Source organism: Gadus morhua, chromosome 15 (genome assembly GCF_902167405.1).
Source record: "Gadus morhua chromosome 15, gadMor3.0, whole genome shotgun sequence".
Classification (NCBI taxonomy): domain Eukaryota; kingdom Metazoa; phylum Chordata; class Actinopteri; order Gadiformes; family Gadidae; genus Gadus; species Gadus morhua.
The window spans coordinates 22,310,404-22,328,651 of NC_044062.1; the positions used below are offsets into that span (position 1 = coordinate 22,310,404).

The 18,248-nt window shown below is 43.8% G+C and overlaps 1 protein-coding gene across 1 annotated transcript in view; it reads left to right on the forward strand.

Moving 5' to 3' along the window:
* Positions 1-18,248, forward strand: part of nrg3a (neuregulin 3a) — a 288,224-nt gene that overhangs the window by 262,013 nt on the left and 7,963 nt on the right. The window contains exons 5-6 of the mRNA XM_030379043.1: positions 862-964; positions 11,836-11,962. Coding sequence (XP_030234903.1) covers positions 862-964; positions 11,836-11,962 — 230 coding nt within the window. The remainder of the gene's footprint in view (positions 1-861; positions 965-11,835; positions 11,963-18,248) is intronic.

The window sequence follows — 18,248 nt, forward strand, 5'->3', positions numbered from 1 at the left end:
CCAAGGATGGCTTGTCTGTTCAGTTAGGTTTGGTGGTATCGAGTTACCTCGCCTCTTAGTTGATGACCACCCAGGGCACAGACTGGATGGAAGGTCGAGGGTGGATAAAACAATGTTCAAAGCAGGCCGGTCGTGTGTCTGCGGCTACTGTGCCGCTTGAGCAGTCGAAGATTTAGTGAATGCTTGATCATTTAGAATATAGCATGTTTACCTTTACTTTGATATGATATGCGGACTGAGCGTCCAGCTCCAATTCCACTCCCCTCATGGTGTTTTCCCACGCTAACATTACTTCATGCTAAGGTTTCCTTATTGTGACCTAGCATAACACAGGGGCTGTTTGAGTCAATAATAATGTGAGGCAGTGCTTGAGAATTGCAAATGGCTCTTGAGTTGATGGTTCAATTTATTTTGGATAATAATTATGTCTTGTACAAATCACAGTGCCACAAATACAAAACGATGCAGGGCAGCTCAGGAGAGCAGTTGCATTGTAAATGGTTTCTAGATGATCTTAAATGGCATTTTGGGTTCTTGTCTGCGTAGTAGGAATCTCAAAACCATGTTTAATTCCGTGTGAATATTAACTCAGTTTCCTTGTGCATATTAAATGGCGCCTCGGTGGACCTGCATATATTTACATCCATGTTCTTACACAGAGAGTTTTAATGGTTGTACAACATCACGTTGACGCTCTTCTCTCCATATCATCATCGCTGTGTCCACGCCCCCGCCACGCTTGACAGCAAACACGCGCTGGTGGACCCACGGGGGTTTGTTCTTTGTGTACTCTCTCACTGCTGATGAGTCTGCTGTTCAAACATTCATGTGACCTCTTCTTTTCCCCCTTCTGTGTTGCAGAGAGCAAGGAGGTGTACAAGAGACAGGTCCTGTCCATCACATCCATCGCCATGGCGATCAGCCTCCTGGGCACCCTGTGTATGGCCCTCTACTGCCGCAACAAGTTAGTAGATGAAAAACACACACAAAAACACACAGACACACACACTCACACCTTGGAAGCCCCCGACACACACGTTGACCACATAAAAAAGAAAGAGAGATGTTTCATTGCAATAAGACGGGTTTTGTACTGTTACCCTTGGTCCTGTCAAATACCGACAATAACACAAGATACAAGAGCTGTTACAGTTTGTGGTTGTCACTGGGGCCCTGTAGACGTTCAATGCTCGACATAACCAAACAAGGTCAACCAATCTTGGACGCGTCCGGACTCACTCTCGCTCTCTCTCTCTCTCTCTCTCTCTCTCTCTCTCTCTCTCTCTCTCTCTCTCTCCCCTCCCTTACTACCGGCTCTTCTTCCAACGTCCCCCACTCAATACGGTTAAGTAACCCTATGAATGGCATACTAACATGTCCATCAATTCATGTCTGCTGCAACAGTGGAAAGCTTGCTACGCCTAAGACTGATTGTTTCCCTTTAGAGGGGACAGGTCAAACCTCCAGTCCTAAATGGCAGTCAGTCATCTAGAGGAGACGGGGCATGAGAACAGCCCCTGATAGATGCCACTGTAATTCTACGCTTCCTGTGAAAAATAGGGATGTGAGTGAGTGAGCCAGTAAATGACAAGATAATCGCATCGACACATGATGGACAGCCCATCTCCAATAGAGACATAATTGAGTCTGGTATAATACCCTTTTCCTGTGAGATGTTGCATAAAGACTCTGAGGGAAAAACGTGCATGCACATTTAATGGAGGCATAATAAATTACGCAAAACATTTAAAGTTGCTATTTACAACAGTCTAATGTGTATTCAGCGCAGCGAACTGCGTTGGTTATGACCCAGGTTGGGTAGGACGAACAGGAGCGTCTGTATACTGCAGAGCTAATGGGGATCTCAGGCCATGCCCCACCCGTATACAGCTTGGTAGTACAAGTCGCAGAAGCATCTAGCGTCCGCCTCAGGGAAGCCTGGCGCATCAAGCCTCCGGCACGACAGAAATACCCCTGGCGTGATGGAAGCAGGAACAAGGAGGAACGATAACAACCTTAACCTAACTTGAACCCTATCCGCCACCCCTTAACCTAACCTTAACCCAATAATAATAAACCCAATGAACAATAACCCTATTTGTAACCACTAAACCTAACTGACTATAGATGACTTATAAGGGGAGCGTGTCTATGTTCCCCGGGTCCTATGTTCCCCTCTTTGTATGAGACTGGGGAACATAGGACCCTTTTTTAAAAAAAGGGTCCTATGATCCCCGCTTTTCCCAAAAAGGGTCCTATGTTCCCCGATATGTATGTGACCGGGGAACATAGGACCCTTTTTTAAAAAAAAGGGTTCTATGTTCCCCGGTCTGTTACTTTTTCCTTCATTACTGCCAAATTCCGGCCGAGATAACTACCATTGCATGTCTTTACCTTTTGTGGAAGAGGGAGGCGCACAGAGCTTTTGACCGTGATATTATTATACAATTATATCATATTATATACTATCATATAAAGAGCTACGGGAGTCGCAAACGGCAACAATCACTTTATCCTCGATGCTGCAGTTCACCCCGGACTGCACTGCACTGAGTTGGCCGGTTGAACGCTGATTGGCTGTTACGTTACACATGTCACTCAGTGGCCACGCTGTTGAACCGATGGGCTGTCATCACGCGAATATCGCGTCAAAGTTTAAATATTTTTAAAGATTGATAGATTGCGGGGAACATAGGACCCTTTTCCCAGAAAAGGGTCCTATGTTCCCCGCTTTTCCGAAGAAGGGTGCTATGCTCCCCGGTATGTATGGCTACAGGGGAACATAGGACCCTTTTTGGGAAAAACGGGGAACATAGGACTTTTTTTTTAAAAAGGGTCCTATGTTCCCCGAGCGGGGAACATAGGACCCAGGGAACATAGGGATGACCCCCTTATAAGCTAATGAGGTAATGGTTTATAAGATTGTGTACAAAGCATGATTTCTAAGCTATTTACGATGTGTGATCAATGCTTGATAAACAACTAAATAATGCAGCAATTAATGTTAACAATGGAAGGTGGTTTGAATGCATTATTTAAGTATTTTGTGTGAGCTTGTCTCTAAGTAAGGCAAAGATTAGTATCTGTGCCTTACTTGGAGTTTATATATAACATTTAAAGGCTGGAAATGCCTCAAGTACATTTGCATAAGTTACATTACTCATACTAGTCTCAGAAGTAACAGAAAAGAATGAAAATAGAAAGTAACACAGAAAATGGCAAGATGTATTGTTAATACAGAAAATAGCAATATTTGGTAAAATACTCCAAACAAAAAACACATGGCATACATTGAACACAACACACAAGTTGCATTGAATCAAAAAAACGACTTCTGACATCTTTGAATGTCATGAATCATTCAACCAAATCTGCCAAATCTTTGCAAGCTATTCATTCCCCTCAGGGGCCTGTGGTCTAGGTCTGCTCCTTGTGGGACATCTGGGTGGGGGCCTCCACACCCCCCGCTGTGGGTGATGGTGTGACGATGGCCCATACGTCACCCATTCTTGCTGATCCAGGTCTCACATGACGGGCATCAGGAGGACTCGATGTCTTCGAGTTCCCAACTCCACGAGAATATCCCAAAAAACCGCCTCTTTCTGTTCCACCCACCAGCCTTTCCTCTCCCACACTGAGGGCAGAAGAGGGAGCAACCAAACGAGAGAAAGACTAAAATGGATGAAATGTTTTAACAATCATAATTATACAATTCTATTTTTATTGTATTGTTGCTACACAATTAAATTATTATTTTTCCAAAGTTTACCATTTTTGGAAGGCTTGTTGCTTTGACATGCCTATATTTTGAGGCGATAACTACTCTCATCTATCTCAATGAACACACGTTTTCCCCCACCCTGCTGGCCTCTGTGCCTTCTCATTGGTTCAGTGGCTGTGACACAGACCACCCTCAGTTCTGTGGCCAGCTTGCTAAGGGTTGCTGAACTGGCTGAAACACTGTCATCCATCATTTTAAATCAGTTAATTTCCGATCTTTGTTGTCCCTCGAGGGGAAATTAGATTTACAATAGTAGGTAAAACCACAGGCGTAACATAAAAAGGACATGGGACATTAATCAGAACAATAACAGCAAACAGCCAAAGAAAAAACACATCTGTTTGGATACTACTGTTAAAATCAGAGGAATTAGTAGTAGTAAAAGTATTAGAATTGTAGCGATTAGTGTTTTGAGCAGGAGAGTCTGGTAATCTGACATCATCGTAGACACTGATTTAATCCCCACCAGTAAAAAAAAAAAGACCAATAGAAAGGTAAATCAAATTGAGCGGTTCATGTGTATTTCATTATGAGATTATTAGTCTCCCTTTACATGAGCTGCATCCAGTCTTCATGTCTTCATGTCCATGTCTTCAGATCAACCTCAGCCTGACTGAGATTTGTTTTGCCTTTCCTCTATGTTCTGCTTGTCAACACATGATAATGAAAAAAGGAATAAAATCAAAAGCTGTCTACATGCCCCACCACCCCCAACCACAAACACTACCTTTGATGGACATAATGTTTCTTGCGATAAGGGAGAATGTGGAAACATATTTGTCCAGTAGTCTCTAAAATGACAAACTGGGTCAAAGGGTATTGAGAGCCGGTCACAACCAGACACCAGCGGGGACATGGATGTCCCTTAGCTGCCACAGTGGTGAGTATGCTTGTTGTTTGCTGACTCACATTAAGGGTGATAGGTTGCTAAACTGTTTAACCTTCTAGCAAACTGTAAGCGTGTACAGAAAAGGTTTAGGGACATTTAAATTCATAACTTTACATTCCTTCAGGTGAAAAGGCTTGCTTTGAAAACGTAAATACTAGTGCTTAAAAGTACAGCTAACCGGACGGAAGACAATAAGATTTTGTCACTGTTTGGCAAAGGAATATGTCTCGACATGATTTAGATTAGAAAGATTGCTTGTGTGTGACCCATATAATACATGCATGGCCCTTATAGCATTGCGCCATCCCTGTTTTACTGTTGCTATGTAAGATACGTGCGTAACACTGGTAACGGTTAGACTATTTTTGATGGCATGGCCCTACTCTTCCTCTGATTGCCACAGCCTGACATTAGAGTTTCTCATGTGGCTCTTGCTGAAAGAACAGGAGGTTGATGCTGGTCTCCTGTCTTCGGCAAATTACACAGGAGTTCTTCCAGAAAACATTCTGCTATAGAGGTTTCAGGAAGTCAGGTGACGTAGGATAAAGAGCTACAAAGTGCATGTAGGGAGGAGGTCATGGTAGCTGAAGGGGTCAAAAACAGCACTTTCCCCAAGGAGACCATGGTTCATCCTGTATTATTTTGGACATATTGACTCATTCATTTTCAGTTGCAGTTTTGTTAGGGTTAGGAAACACAACTGTTTGGTAAGGTTTAGGTAACATGACTGTTTGGTTAGGTTTAAGCAACATAACTGTTTGGTTAGGTTTAAGCAACATAACTGTTTGGTTAGGTTTAGGTAACATAACTGTTTGGTTAGGTTTAGGCAACAAACTACTTGGTTAGGTTTAGGCAACATACAGTAACTACTTTGTTGGATTTAGGCAACACAACTACCTGGTTAGATTGAGGTAGCAAACTACTTGGTTAGGTTTAGGAAACAAACGACTTGATTAGGACTAGGTAGGGTAATGAATGGTTTAGGTTAAGAGTTAGATGGTTTGTCGAGTAATATGTTAGATGTTGGATGTTAAGGTAGAGTTCAATGGATCATATCTTTGTTCTCAACCTCTGACACTGCGTTGATAGGGTTAGGGTTAAGGTTAGGGTTAGGGTTAGGGCTGTGAACAAACGGAATCCATTGTAAAATAGACTCAGTTGAACAATTTCTAGACAGTAGAACAGCCCCCATGTCCTGCCATAACCTCCTGCTCTTTCAGCGGGGCCCCTGACCAGGCACGTGCCGTCCATATGGGCAGGTGGGGCGGCGAACTCCCTGCAAAAGCATGCTCCCAAAAATAATAGTTCCTCAGTAAATCATTGCTCCAAGTTTATTTTTAATAATGTGATAATTACATTATAATTATGTGTTAATGTGACATTAACTATCTATAGTTTCTGTAGGCTTTCCGACTATTTTTGGTCTGTTGATATCAAATTGATGGTGGCGATTCTAGTTGAGTTTAACGAGTCATGCAATGTGGGGCAGGGGAGCTCAACGACCGCGTCCCTCCGTATGTTTCTTTCTCGCATAACCCTGCAGGCTGCAATAAGAATTGCAATCCGTGCTATAAGACGCCCATATGGTCGTAAAGTAGTCTGCCCCATGGTCATATTCTAGGACTGTTGTTGTTTAAAATCGAATAACTCCGACTGTATCTTTCAGCATTGAAGCCTATTCATTTATTTCAGCAGGTATTAAAATTGTATACCTGATTTCATACCTGATTTAAACAGCTGTTATTGAGAAACATCTGATTTCAAAAGTGTTGTTATTGAGAGATTTCCACACATCGTCGGGCTAAGTTCCAAATCGAAGGTCTGCTTGATTGATGACTTGTATTTCTACTTTTCGTGTATTTGCAATGCACTCGCTCAGCCTGTTGTAAAATATGGAAGAAATAACTTCCCTATAATTTCGAATTTGTCCTTTCAAATTTTTGACTTTGCAGAGTTGGTGTTTCCATTGCACATAGGCTATTCTAATTAGCCCGACATCATATGACGAGTGTTGCGGATGGCACTTCAAAAGCGTGCATTAACATTAGGCTATTCGTTTATTTTGAATTCTTACTCACATTTAGTTTAGTTAACATGTTTTAATGTAGCTCAAAATATACATGTTAAAAATATATATAAATTGTGGGTGTGGTCATACGCCAGTAGTTACTGCCCCACCGAAATGAAGGGGCACCGCACGCTACTGCTCCTGACATCGTCAGGCTAAGCCAGTCAGAGGCAGAGCATAGCGAGTCATGCCTTTCGCCAACCTAGAAAAAAATAATCACTCACGGGTAGTGGCATAATTGAACCGAATTTAGTTATTGAGGGATTTAACAGGCTGTGTAGTTGCCTTTGCAGATAAGCTTAATTGGATGTTTTAGATTAATTTAACAATGAACAATTATTTTGTATAGGTGTGCCCCTGCCCCCTACTGCACCGCTCACAGCCAGAAGAAGCACAATGGAGCTGGGTTGTACTGGCCGAGGGTAGAGGGGCAATAGGAGAATGTGCTGAGGAGAGCGTCTATAACAGTTGGCCTTTGGTAAAAACCAAAAATAAAGTCCTGAGATAAATTATTCCTATTTCGAGTTAGGTACAGTGCTCTAGTACGTTACAAGGGTGCGTGCATATGTGTGTCTCTGTGTCATATGGTGTGTACCTCATATCCTCATTTTTATCTATTGTACAGCTCTAAATAAGGTCTTGCTGGTTCCATCCAGCCAATCCACTGATTCTGATACGTCTGACTCCATGTCTAGATCAGAGTACTGAATCCAAGTGGTGACTTGCAAGCTTAAAATAATTGTGTGTGTGTGTGTGTGTGTGTGTGTGTGTGTGTGTGTGTGTGTGTGTGTGTGTGTGTGTGTGTGTGTGTGTGTGTGTGTGTGTGTGTGTGTGTGTGTGTGTGTGGAAAAGGTGGCCTAAAAAAGGTCTGTTCTTCTGGAGGGGGCTTCCAGAAGGCTCCCGCCGCCTCTATGGTGTAGGTTTTGCTGTGCGGTCAAGCCTACTTCAGAGGATCCCAGAATCCCCAGTCGGCATCAGTGAAAGACTGATGACCTGGCGCATTCCCCTCACCAACAACCGTCATGCCGCCCTCATCAGTGCATATGCCCAAACACTGGATGCTGACCCTGAGTGCAAGGAACTCTTCTATGCCTCCCTGCACTCTGCCATAAATAAAACACCCTCCACCAACAAGCTCATTCTCCTCGGGGACTTTAACACGGGAGTGGGCTCTGACGGTGCGTTATGGAAAGATGTGCTTGGGCAGCACGATGTTGGAAAACTCAATGAAAACCTCACTCTCTGCTCTGAGTATCAGTTGGTCATCACCAACACCTTGTTCCAACTGGGCTGAAACACAGCGTACCCTCAGAGCCATGAAGAATGACTGGTGGACAAAGAAAGCCCACGAGATACAGCATCACGTGGACACCAACAACTCCCGTACTTTCTATGACTCCATCAAGGCTATTTATGGCCCACAGAGGAAGAACATAACCCCGGTCAGATCAGCAGATGGTACCATCCTGTACAAGGAAAAACAACAGATCCTGGACAGATGGGCTGAGCATTTCAACACCCTTCTGAACACCTCATATCAAACCAGGATGGACACACTTGCCGACCTCCCATGCCTGCCAACCGTCACTGATCTGGACTCCTCCCCCAGATTTGCTGAGGTACGAAAAGCCATCGCTGGCCTGAAGAACAACAAGAGCCCAGGCCTTGATGGAGTCCCGGCAGAAATCCTGAAGCATGGCGGATACCTCCTCACCCGCAGATTACACCAACTGATCATTAACATTTGGTCATCTGAAGTAATCCCGCAAGATCGGAAGGATGCCAACATCATCACAATCTTTAAGCACTAAGGAGACAAAGCAGACTGTGGTAATAGCAGAGGCATTTCCCTCTTGTCAGTTGCCGGTAAGGTGCTAGCACGGATTATGCTACACCGACTAGCTTCTCATGCTACTAATAACATCCTACCGGAGACCGAGTGCGGCTTTAGGCAACAGCGAACTACTGCAGACATGATCTTTGCTGCTAGACAGATACAGGAAAAATGCAGAGAACACTGCAAAGACCTGTACCTAGCTTTCATTGATCTGTCCAAGGCCTTCGACACGGTGAACCGGGAACTGCTGTTGGAAAGTGCTGGGGAAGCTGGGGGTTCCACCAAAGCTCAGAAACATCTTGTGGAAGTTTCATGATGGGATGCAAGCCTGTGTGAGTGTTGGTTGGCCAACAATCTCCATTCTTCAATGTGGATGTGGGGGTCAAGCAAGGGTGTGTCCTAGCCCCAACCATCTTCAACATATTCCTCTCCACAGTCACCCTCCTCTCCCACAAACTCCTGGACCCTTCTGATGGGGTACAGATACAGTACAGACTGGATGGCAACCTCTTCAACATTAGGCGCCTCCTAGCCTTCACCAAAACCACCACCCAACACATCTTAGAGCTACAGTATGCAGATGACTGTGCTCTCCTCGCCCACTCAACAGAATCTCTACAGCATGCGCTGAATGTGGTCGCCTCCATCTACAGCGCCATTGGTCTCCAAATCAACATCAAGAAAACACAAATAGTTGCTCAGGAGTTCACCCCCCAAATGTGTGTGCCCACCTTCACCCTCGATGGTCATCCCCTTGCCATCGTCCCACACTTCACCTACCTATGCAGGATTCTGTCCCCCTCCTGCAACATCGATGATGACATCCAACTTCTGGGTGGCCAGAGATCTGCTGGGGGTCCAAAAAAGCGTTATAAGGATCACCTCAAAACCCTCCTGAAGCAGTGCAACAGTCCACCTACTGCACTCGAGTCCCTGGCTGCTGATCGCAACACCTGGAGCTCCTCCTGCAACCAGGGAAATACTCACCTTCAGGAGCAAGACACAGAGAGGAGGATACAGCGACGTGCACAGAGGCATCAGCGTGCTGCTGTGCCCACACCCTCCAGTGCCACATACCCCTGTCTCTTTTGTGGCAAAAACTGCGGATCCCGCATAGGCCTGCACAGCTACATGGCTATGCATCGCCGCAACACACCCCAATAATTGTCCTTCCTTTCTATTTTGAGCAACGTCATCATCGTAATCGATGGACTGCCATAACGTGTGCGTGTGTGTATGGGTGAGGGTATGTGTGATGTTTGAAAGAGAGAGAGAGAGAGTTATATAGTGTGTGTGTGTGTGTGTGTGTGTGCGTGCGTGCGTGCGTGCGTGCGTGCGTGCGTGCGTGCGTGCGTGCGTGCGTGCGTGCGTGCGTGCGTGCGTGCGTGCGTGCGTGCGTGCGTGCGTGCGTGCGTGCGTGTGTGTGTGTGTGTGCGTGTGGGAGGGAGGATGTCTACTGCCTTCAAGCATGTGGGGGTGGATAGGAGCTGTTCATTGCGGCACCTGGAAAGAACAACTCCTCCTCAAAAATGATAACAATCAGGTGAAACTTGCCATGTCTGCCACAGAATGTGTCCATGTAGTTCTGGAGAATGTGGTAATAGGGGGCACAATTAAAGCCAAAGAAGTGCAGGAGGCTGCTGCATATTAGGAAAAAGTGAGCTCAGGCCTGGCAGACATGAGGTCCGCTTTATGAAAGATTTATTAAAGGCTGAGAGTTAACTTTACATTGCTTTGAATTTTCAGGTTTGTATTTTGTACAGGTGTAGTGATCGATTTTCTCCATTACCAATACATGACGCTATTTTCTGTGCTAAAGCTAGGGTAAGAAACAGTTTTAGATATTATTTTTTATATTGAATCATTTAATTTAACTGTGTGCAGTGACTGCACATGATCGGTCTTCCACAAGGCCATGCAGACATCTAGCCCAAGCTAGCAAGCTAGTGGCTTTGGAGGGATGCCAAAAGGGAGGTGGGGATTTCTTTGGTAGTATAGTTTCACAATCTATCTGGCTGGATTCCCCAAATTGCCTTTTCTAGCTTTAACAATAAGTATAGCTATTTTTGTGTAAACAATAAATACTGATACCATACTTACAAACGGTTCTTTGTGTTGTGTCCGTTTTCTTATTTTTCTGTTGAGAAACTATTTATGAGACTTGATTGGACTCAAATTGCCGCAGAGTACGAACGCATTCTTCTGCTGCACGCGTGGCCGCTTAGTAGAGCTGTCGGGGTACCAGGCAGCGAATAGCAACAAAGGACTGCTCGGTTTTGTGAGCTTTTTTTGGTGTAACTTTTTAGTTATCCCGGAGGAGTAAGTTCAATTCAGAGCACATAAGTATTAAGAGAAACCGGCCGAAGAGAGAAAGAACTGTCCCTTACTCAGCGGCTCTCCTATCTCTAGGAGTTGGCACAGCCGATGAGGAACAGGGAAGGCACCTACCAAATAACCAATAGGAGGTTTTGCATTCGCACATGTGCTCATCTCTAGCAGAGTGTTCTTCTGGTGGAAAGCCAACAGCGACAAAAAAAAGTGCTTTGTTGGTGAGTTTTAATAGGCAACTTCCCTGGAAACAAAACACAGAAGCGATTTTAAAGGGGCCGGAAGATTCAGTTATGCACGCATATATGTAATATGATTAAAAAAAAGGTGTTTTGGTTTATCCTCAAAATAGATTCTCAGGGATATTCAATTTATGTTGGGGACAGAATTTAAGGATCAGAAGAACGTTGGATGGAAGCTGCAGATAACATAAATTAAGAACCATCTCAGTTAATTGATCAGGGTCAAATATAGACCTTCGAGAAATGAAAACAAAAATAGAAAAAATTTGCATACCTGTTTTGGAAATGGATGCTATTAATTAATTTGTTATTATTTTAATTTAGTTATGCTAAATCATGTGTGGCGCATACGTATCTATCTATCTATCTATAGATATGTATGTATGAACCATTACACACTCAGTGGCCATTGTTTTCTCACCATCTCAATGAAGGTGTCAAATGTGTAAATCAATGTCAGTGGGAATGTGTTTCGACCCGGAGATGTTTGTCTTTTGAGATGCTCGAGTGAACGGGGAGCCGACCTTTCACCCAAATGCGTGTCTGCGGAAGCTAGGCTAGGATAGGCTAAAGCTCTGCCTGTATGACAATATCTCTCTCTCTCTCTCTCTCTCTCTCTCTCTCTCTCTCTCTCTCTCTCTCTCTCTCTCTCTCTCTCTCTCTCTCTATTTCTTTATCTCTGTCTTCAAGGAGACGCAGGGAGAAGCTCCAGGCTCACATAAAGGAGAGCCGCATCGTGAAGAACTACAGCGGCCACGCGGCCAGAGCCCTGGACCCTAAGGCCAGGACACCCGCCAACAACATGCAGATGCACAAGGTGAGGGCCGTACACACCTTGTTTTCTTGGAGATGGGAAGAGGGCCCTCTTCTTGTTCATCGTCAATAGTCAGAACAACAGAAGCATGTGAATGAAACATATAGAAAGATCTGCTCTGCACAGATGTACTCAAACGCAAAATACTCATTTTCCGCAATGCATCTGCATCTTGGGGTAGGATGACAGCTCTGGTCCGAATCAAACAATGGAGTGGTGGGAGGGGTTATAGCCTGAATAGACAAACACAACAGAGAGAAAACAGACCAAGAAACACCAAGCATGAATGTCTTCTCCTGGCCTGAATTACTCATTAAAGTGTTGAGTGCTGTAACTTCGCATTTCAACAGCCTGTCCTGTGGCATCCCTTGCCCACGTGCGTGAGGGGCCAAGGAGGTTATTTAGCTCCAGGCCGAAGCCCTTGTTTCTTCTTTCTCTCCATGATGACGCACCGAGATAGGAGTGGAGCATTAAACAGTCGGCAGTTATTTAATCCAATTGACTGACTCTTTATTGAAGTGTCCTGTAGCCATACAGGTGCCAAGCCCATAAGGGCATATACAACACTATTACAAACATGAGTGGCAGTCCAAAAGCACATTCTTTATTGTACAGATCGATCAAAGATAATCCATTTATCGTCACATATCCACGTGCCGCATAGAAAATCATAATCAGTCACTTTGTCTTCTCCTCCAAGCTCTAATAGAGATGTTGGTATTGTTTTGACTTGCTGCTAACTGTTCTTGCGATGAGGTCTTTAATGGGCAGTAATTAACCTCATCTATGAAGTTGAAGGCCCTGTATAAGGATGAGTAGGTCGTACTCAACCTAAATATGTATTGTGCATGACTATTAAACGACGCTCCCCTACCAATGACCAAACAGCATCCTCTTAGGCTCAAGGGTCAGTAGCGTCAGAGCGGTGTGGCGCCATATGAAGTGGCCTTGTCCTCTCATCGTCCACTTTGATTTGTCGCCGTCTCACAATGGCATCAATGAAAAACGGCCCCAGCAAAAGACTTTCAGCAGGCAGAATATTATATCATCAGTATAGCGGTCTGACTGGGTTTGTTGTCTAGACACAACTCTTGAGTGGTGGTATCTTTTATGAGAAGTAAAGAAAAGTCTCTCGACGTTACCTTTCTAGGTCAGTGAAGGGCCTAAAATACCAAGATGCCTGCCTATCAGCACTAAAGCACAGAATACAACAATTGAACAACGGATGGAGGTTTTCTCTTGTCTGTACAAAAGTAGATCGTAATATGTCTTCCCCTGTCTCAGCTGGTCCTCACTTTATTAGCATAAGCTCAAATCATGTTTTTACGAGCCCTACAAAATCTATTCTTTGGAACAACAAGCAAGGTTAATATTTACTCCTGTTGCTATTTAAAACGCTGCCTCCATTATTTATTAATCTTCAGAAGAGCCCCATTGGGATCAAATGCACATTAACCCAACTTGTTTATATTCTGCCAACTCAAACAGAATCACATTGATTTATGTCTGTAGGCAATCAATAAGAAACATTTTCATGTTGCATACTAACAAGTTTGGGACTGGTGGTGTTTGAGGTATACACACACATGCAAGTATTCCCTTAAAGAACACTGGGATGCTACACATGCTAGCTCAAAATGCAAACAATGTATTGAATTAGATCTGTTTATCTTAATGCCGATGGCACCTATTGGAAAACCAAATTCCAGAAGTGAAGCAAATATACAACCCTTTGACAGCAGAATATAACCAGACGGAAAGGCTGGATTCACTCCTGGGGATTCCTCCTTTGGCTCCAAATCAATCGGTTGCATTTTGCATGAGGTCGGCAACGAGACACGACACATCCATCTATAATCCTTCTCACCGCAATCTAACTACTAAATAGTACATTTTAACTGGACTACTGCAAAGGTGTGGATACAGACACACAGTGGTCAATTACTTGAAGTCTGCGACTATGGCCGTGGGGACTTTTGGGTGAAGTTATTTGATTAGGCTGTCATTATCAGTAAAGTTCCCTGCGTTGGGGGACAGGGAGGTGCGAGCCTATCAGGAATGCTACAGATGTTCCATATCACCAGTGGGCCATGACCAGCCATGCATAATCAGAGATGCTCCATTTCTCCCACAAACCAAGGTCATCCCACCATGCCCGGCTGCACAATCCACTCATGCTCGGGCTGTGTGTGTGTGTGTGTGTGTGTGTGTGTGTGTGTGTGTGTGTGTGTGTGTGTGTGTGTGTGTGTGTGTGTGTGTGTGTGTGTTTGTGTGTGTTGTGTGTGTTTCTATCTCTCTTTTGTGCAGCCCCCTGGTGATACACCATTAAATTAAGCCCTTGAAAGGACCACAGCCCTCCCTCTCCTTTCATTATATTAGAACATCCATTACACAGGAAATATTTAGAACCTGCAATTATACACACACAAGCACTTACACACATACACACACCAGCACATACACATACTAGCATAGACACAGTTAATCACGCACAGACTCGAGCCTTCAGAGTGCCGTTAATACATGTCAGAACCTGCTGGTGTGTCCTTGTGGGCCAGGAGGAGGCCGTTGCTGCAACATGGGCATGGAGTGGGGTGCCGTTAGACAGAGATGAAGGGTGGCTGTTTGGGCGCTGGGGCGGTTGTAGCGCAACATGAAACCAACCGCCGTGTGCACCGCCTGTTTCCCTCGTATCTCCGTCTCCCAGCAATTCACTGCATTCAAAGTGAACTCCACAACAAGCCTCCTCCGTCAAGAGGAGTCAACGACAGCGGGAGACTCAGAATCGGGTTAATGAAGAATAAGGATCGAAAGCGCCTCGCCACAGTAACGAGATTGACTAGTTAGTGAGGAGCGCCGGCAAGTTGTTGGACACGACTCAGGTTACTCCGCGATTAGGGCCAGGAAGCACTAATCTCATCCTTCTTCTCCCAGCCTCATAATCACTTGACTGCTTTACATGAACTCTGGAGTCCCGCGCAGCAGGACGGCGAGGTCTCCCTCTTTTTTAATCGCAATCACAATAATGAACGCGGTCGGCGGGAACAGCGGCGGTAATTAGCAGCTCGGCTCGGGCGCTGATATGGTGTGAGAACGGCAGAAGAGATGAGGGAGGCTTTAGTCATGGAGGCACAGATGGCAGACTTGGGGAGAGAGAGAGAGAGAGAGAGAGAGAGAGAGAGAGAGAGAGGGAGAGAGGGAGAGAGAGGGAGAGAGAGGGAGAGAGAGGGAGAGAGAGAGAGAAAGAGAGAATAAGAATAAAATTGGATCGATGGACGAAGTCTGTCGGTCTTAATGTATGTGTCTGTGATTATGTATTTATGTACTGTATGTATGTATGTTTGTATTTTTGTATGTATGGATGAATAAATGAATGTATGTGTGTACCACTGTAAGTCCCACACTCCTCGTATGGCTCACGTGAAATACTGTGATAACTTCCTAGAGTCAACTACAACACAGTCCGTGATTGGTCCTGATGACTTGGTAATTCTGGTAATCAATGAGGGCCGCTAGAGGTCAAGACTGGTCCATGTAGAGACACAGAGTGTGAGCTCAGGTGATCAGGACGGCCTCCAGGCTGGACAACACCTGCAGCCATGAAGAGAATGTAGAAGCATTTGACTGATAAACAATGTGAAATACAAGTAAATGATGCGTTTCAGCGTACAGAACAAATGCTGCACAGTTTAAATTAGCAGAACAGCAAAATGCACTAGCGGGTACTGACTGAGAGAATCATTCCAAGCAGCGTGTGACAGCGTACGAGGTACGATAAGACAGCTGCTGTTAACACAGTTTGAGTTTGAGTTCCTTTGGATCATCTTCAATGGTTTCAAAATGCTGCCAAACTTAGGAGGTTGTAACTTGAGGTTATGTTTCCTTCTTGGAAGGGATTGGATAGTGCCACTGCCATAACACGATGGGGTTTTCAAACAGACAACAAGGACATTTATGGAAAGCAAAACACAATACATTCAATTACACTCAGAAGATTGAGTCTTCTTCTCTTTCTAGAAGTCAAGCAGTGTTGTGGTTTCGCCCATTTAGCACCCCCATCATCCCAATTAAATTGTCCCGCAAGCAAGTCTTGTCCACACGAGGATTTGTAGTAGACTTTTAGTTTGTCCCTGGAGAAATAACAGCCCGCTTTCCTTCCTGCAAGGCGCCAACATTTAACCTGGGCTTGAAAACGATTCCTCTCGATTTTTTCAAATCATTATTATTAACATTGTGAATATTATCCTAATGGTTGTGTTCTTGCATCCGGCTACCCCCTACATATTATTCCTAAACCAGCTCAACAAAATAAAATAAAAACGGTTAATAATGCATTGATTCATCTCAACTTCTCATATTTATAAGATGTGTCCCACATATCTATCTCTATGTATATATATATATATATATATATATATATATATATATATATATATATATATATATATATATATATATATATTCATGAGGCACTTTCTATAAATAGTTCAGTTATTTTTTTTATTTTGTGTAAAGTTGTTGTACATGTTTCTGTACTTCACATTACATATTTGAAAGACTTAATTTGATTGATTGTTTTTATTTATTGTACATTGTTTTATACTAATGTTTTGTTATTATATGTGTAATACATTTTGTATTCTCTATCTGTACAATTCTGTTTCGTACATTTAGCAGTGCACCTGTGACAATTCCAGCAATTCCCCCACGCGATCAATGAAGTACTTACCAATCTGAATGTGACTTCATTGTAAAGGGCTTTGAGTGGCTGTAGTGGGAGGGGATTGCAGCCCATTCAGTCATTTACCATCTAGTCCTTAATGAGCCAACAGCCGGACCCATTTACCGTAACGATTTCTGGTCCTAGCCCCCCTTTACATCTCTACTTTATTCCTTGCTCTAACGTTCCTCATCATCGTCTTAAACCGTAAGTGGTTTAGAGGAAGTTGAAGGCTTTAAGGGGAGTAAATGTGGGATCATGCATCGTCATAGCAGCAGGGGGTTTTAGAAAAGTATGAATATGTATGCCAAATCCCAACTTTTCCTTTTTAAGAACTCATTAGAGGGCTATGTCCCAGTGGTTGCTAATATGCCGGCCACTTGTTGGGGTGAGGGAGCAGATTTAAGCCAGCATGGTTAAATCTGCCGGCTGTGAGGCGGAAAATGTTGTCACTTTTAAGACTTCAATTTAGTGCCTTTTTGAGGCACTTTGACGTCACGAGAAAGGGACCCTGGGGGGGAGGAATGCAAGGCTGTGTGGAGCTCCGTCAGGGCAGTAGGTTGACGTTGATAGGCGCGTCCAAGAGGGGGTTAAGCGTCTCGGAAACCTGAGCTCCACACATCCCCAAAACTCAATGTGACGTTACTATAACTTACAGCGCATTAAAATGACCACATTGCTCATTTTAACGCTCACCCAGAAAACTAGCTTAAAAAATACAATCATAAATTTGGTTTGGGTTTTTACCATGGAGATTAGATGTCCCCCCTCCTTCCTAGAAACTCATAGGACAAAACACATATTTTTTTTAATCTTATTGTCCAAGCTTGATTTGAGATTAAACACTTTATGGGACGGATATGAAATGTTTAAGGCCTACCCTGTTATTATATGACCCTGTCTGTAAACAACGCTTTCTGGCCCTTAGTTCAGCCAGTGGTTAGGGTGCAGGGGCCACACGCCCCAGCAAGCGCCCGTCTCTTAAATAGAAAAAGAGAAAAATGGGCAAACACAACTTCAAATGAGTCAATGGGGAATGATTCTTACAAATGAGTCAATGGGGAACGAACTAAAACTAACTTTACAAAACTTTCTTGATCTAAATGTCATTGCAGATAATACTTTTTGCTCATTAACTATATAATATTTACCACACTCATTTAAAAAAACATATGCATTTCTTTTCAATTTTCTTTTCAAAAGGCCTCTATTTTACCACCAGGTGGGATTATCTCTTACAAGTCGTTTCAAAATATGCCCTGTACTGTGACTTGGTGACATCATAAGTGGGACCGTCCACCAAGATGTATGATGGATAGATCAGTCTAACAGCCTGTCTACTGCACTGCAGTAACTGGTAGGCTTATCTATCCATCACACATCTAGTGGGACACTTCCATTTGTGATGTCATTAATGGGCAGGTCAGATTTCGAAACCTCTGAGACAATACCAGTCAGAGTCAGAGATATAGTATGAACTGAATATTACAATAAGATAAAAACATTACCTTGTAACAAAACTAGTCTAAGACCATACCTGACTCATGGTCACAGACCTAGGGCATGTTG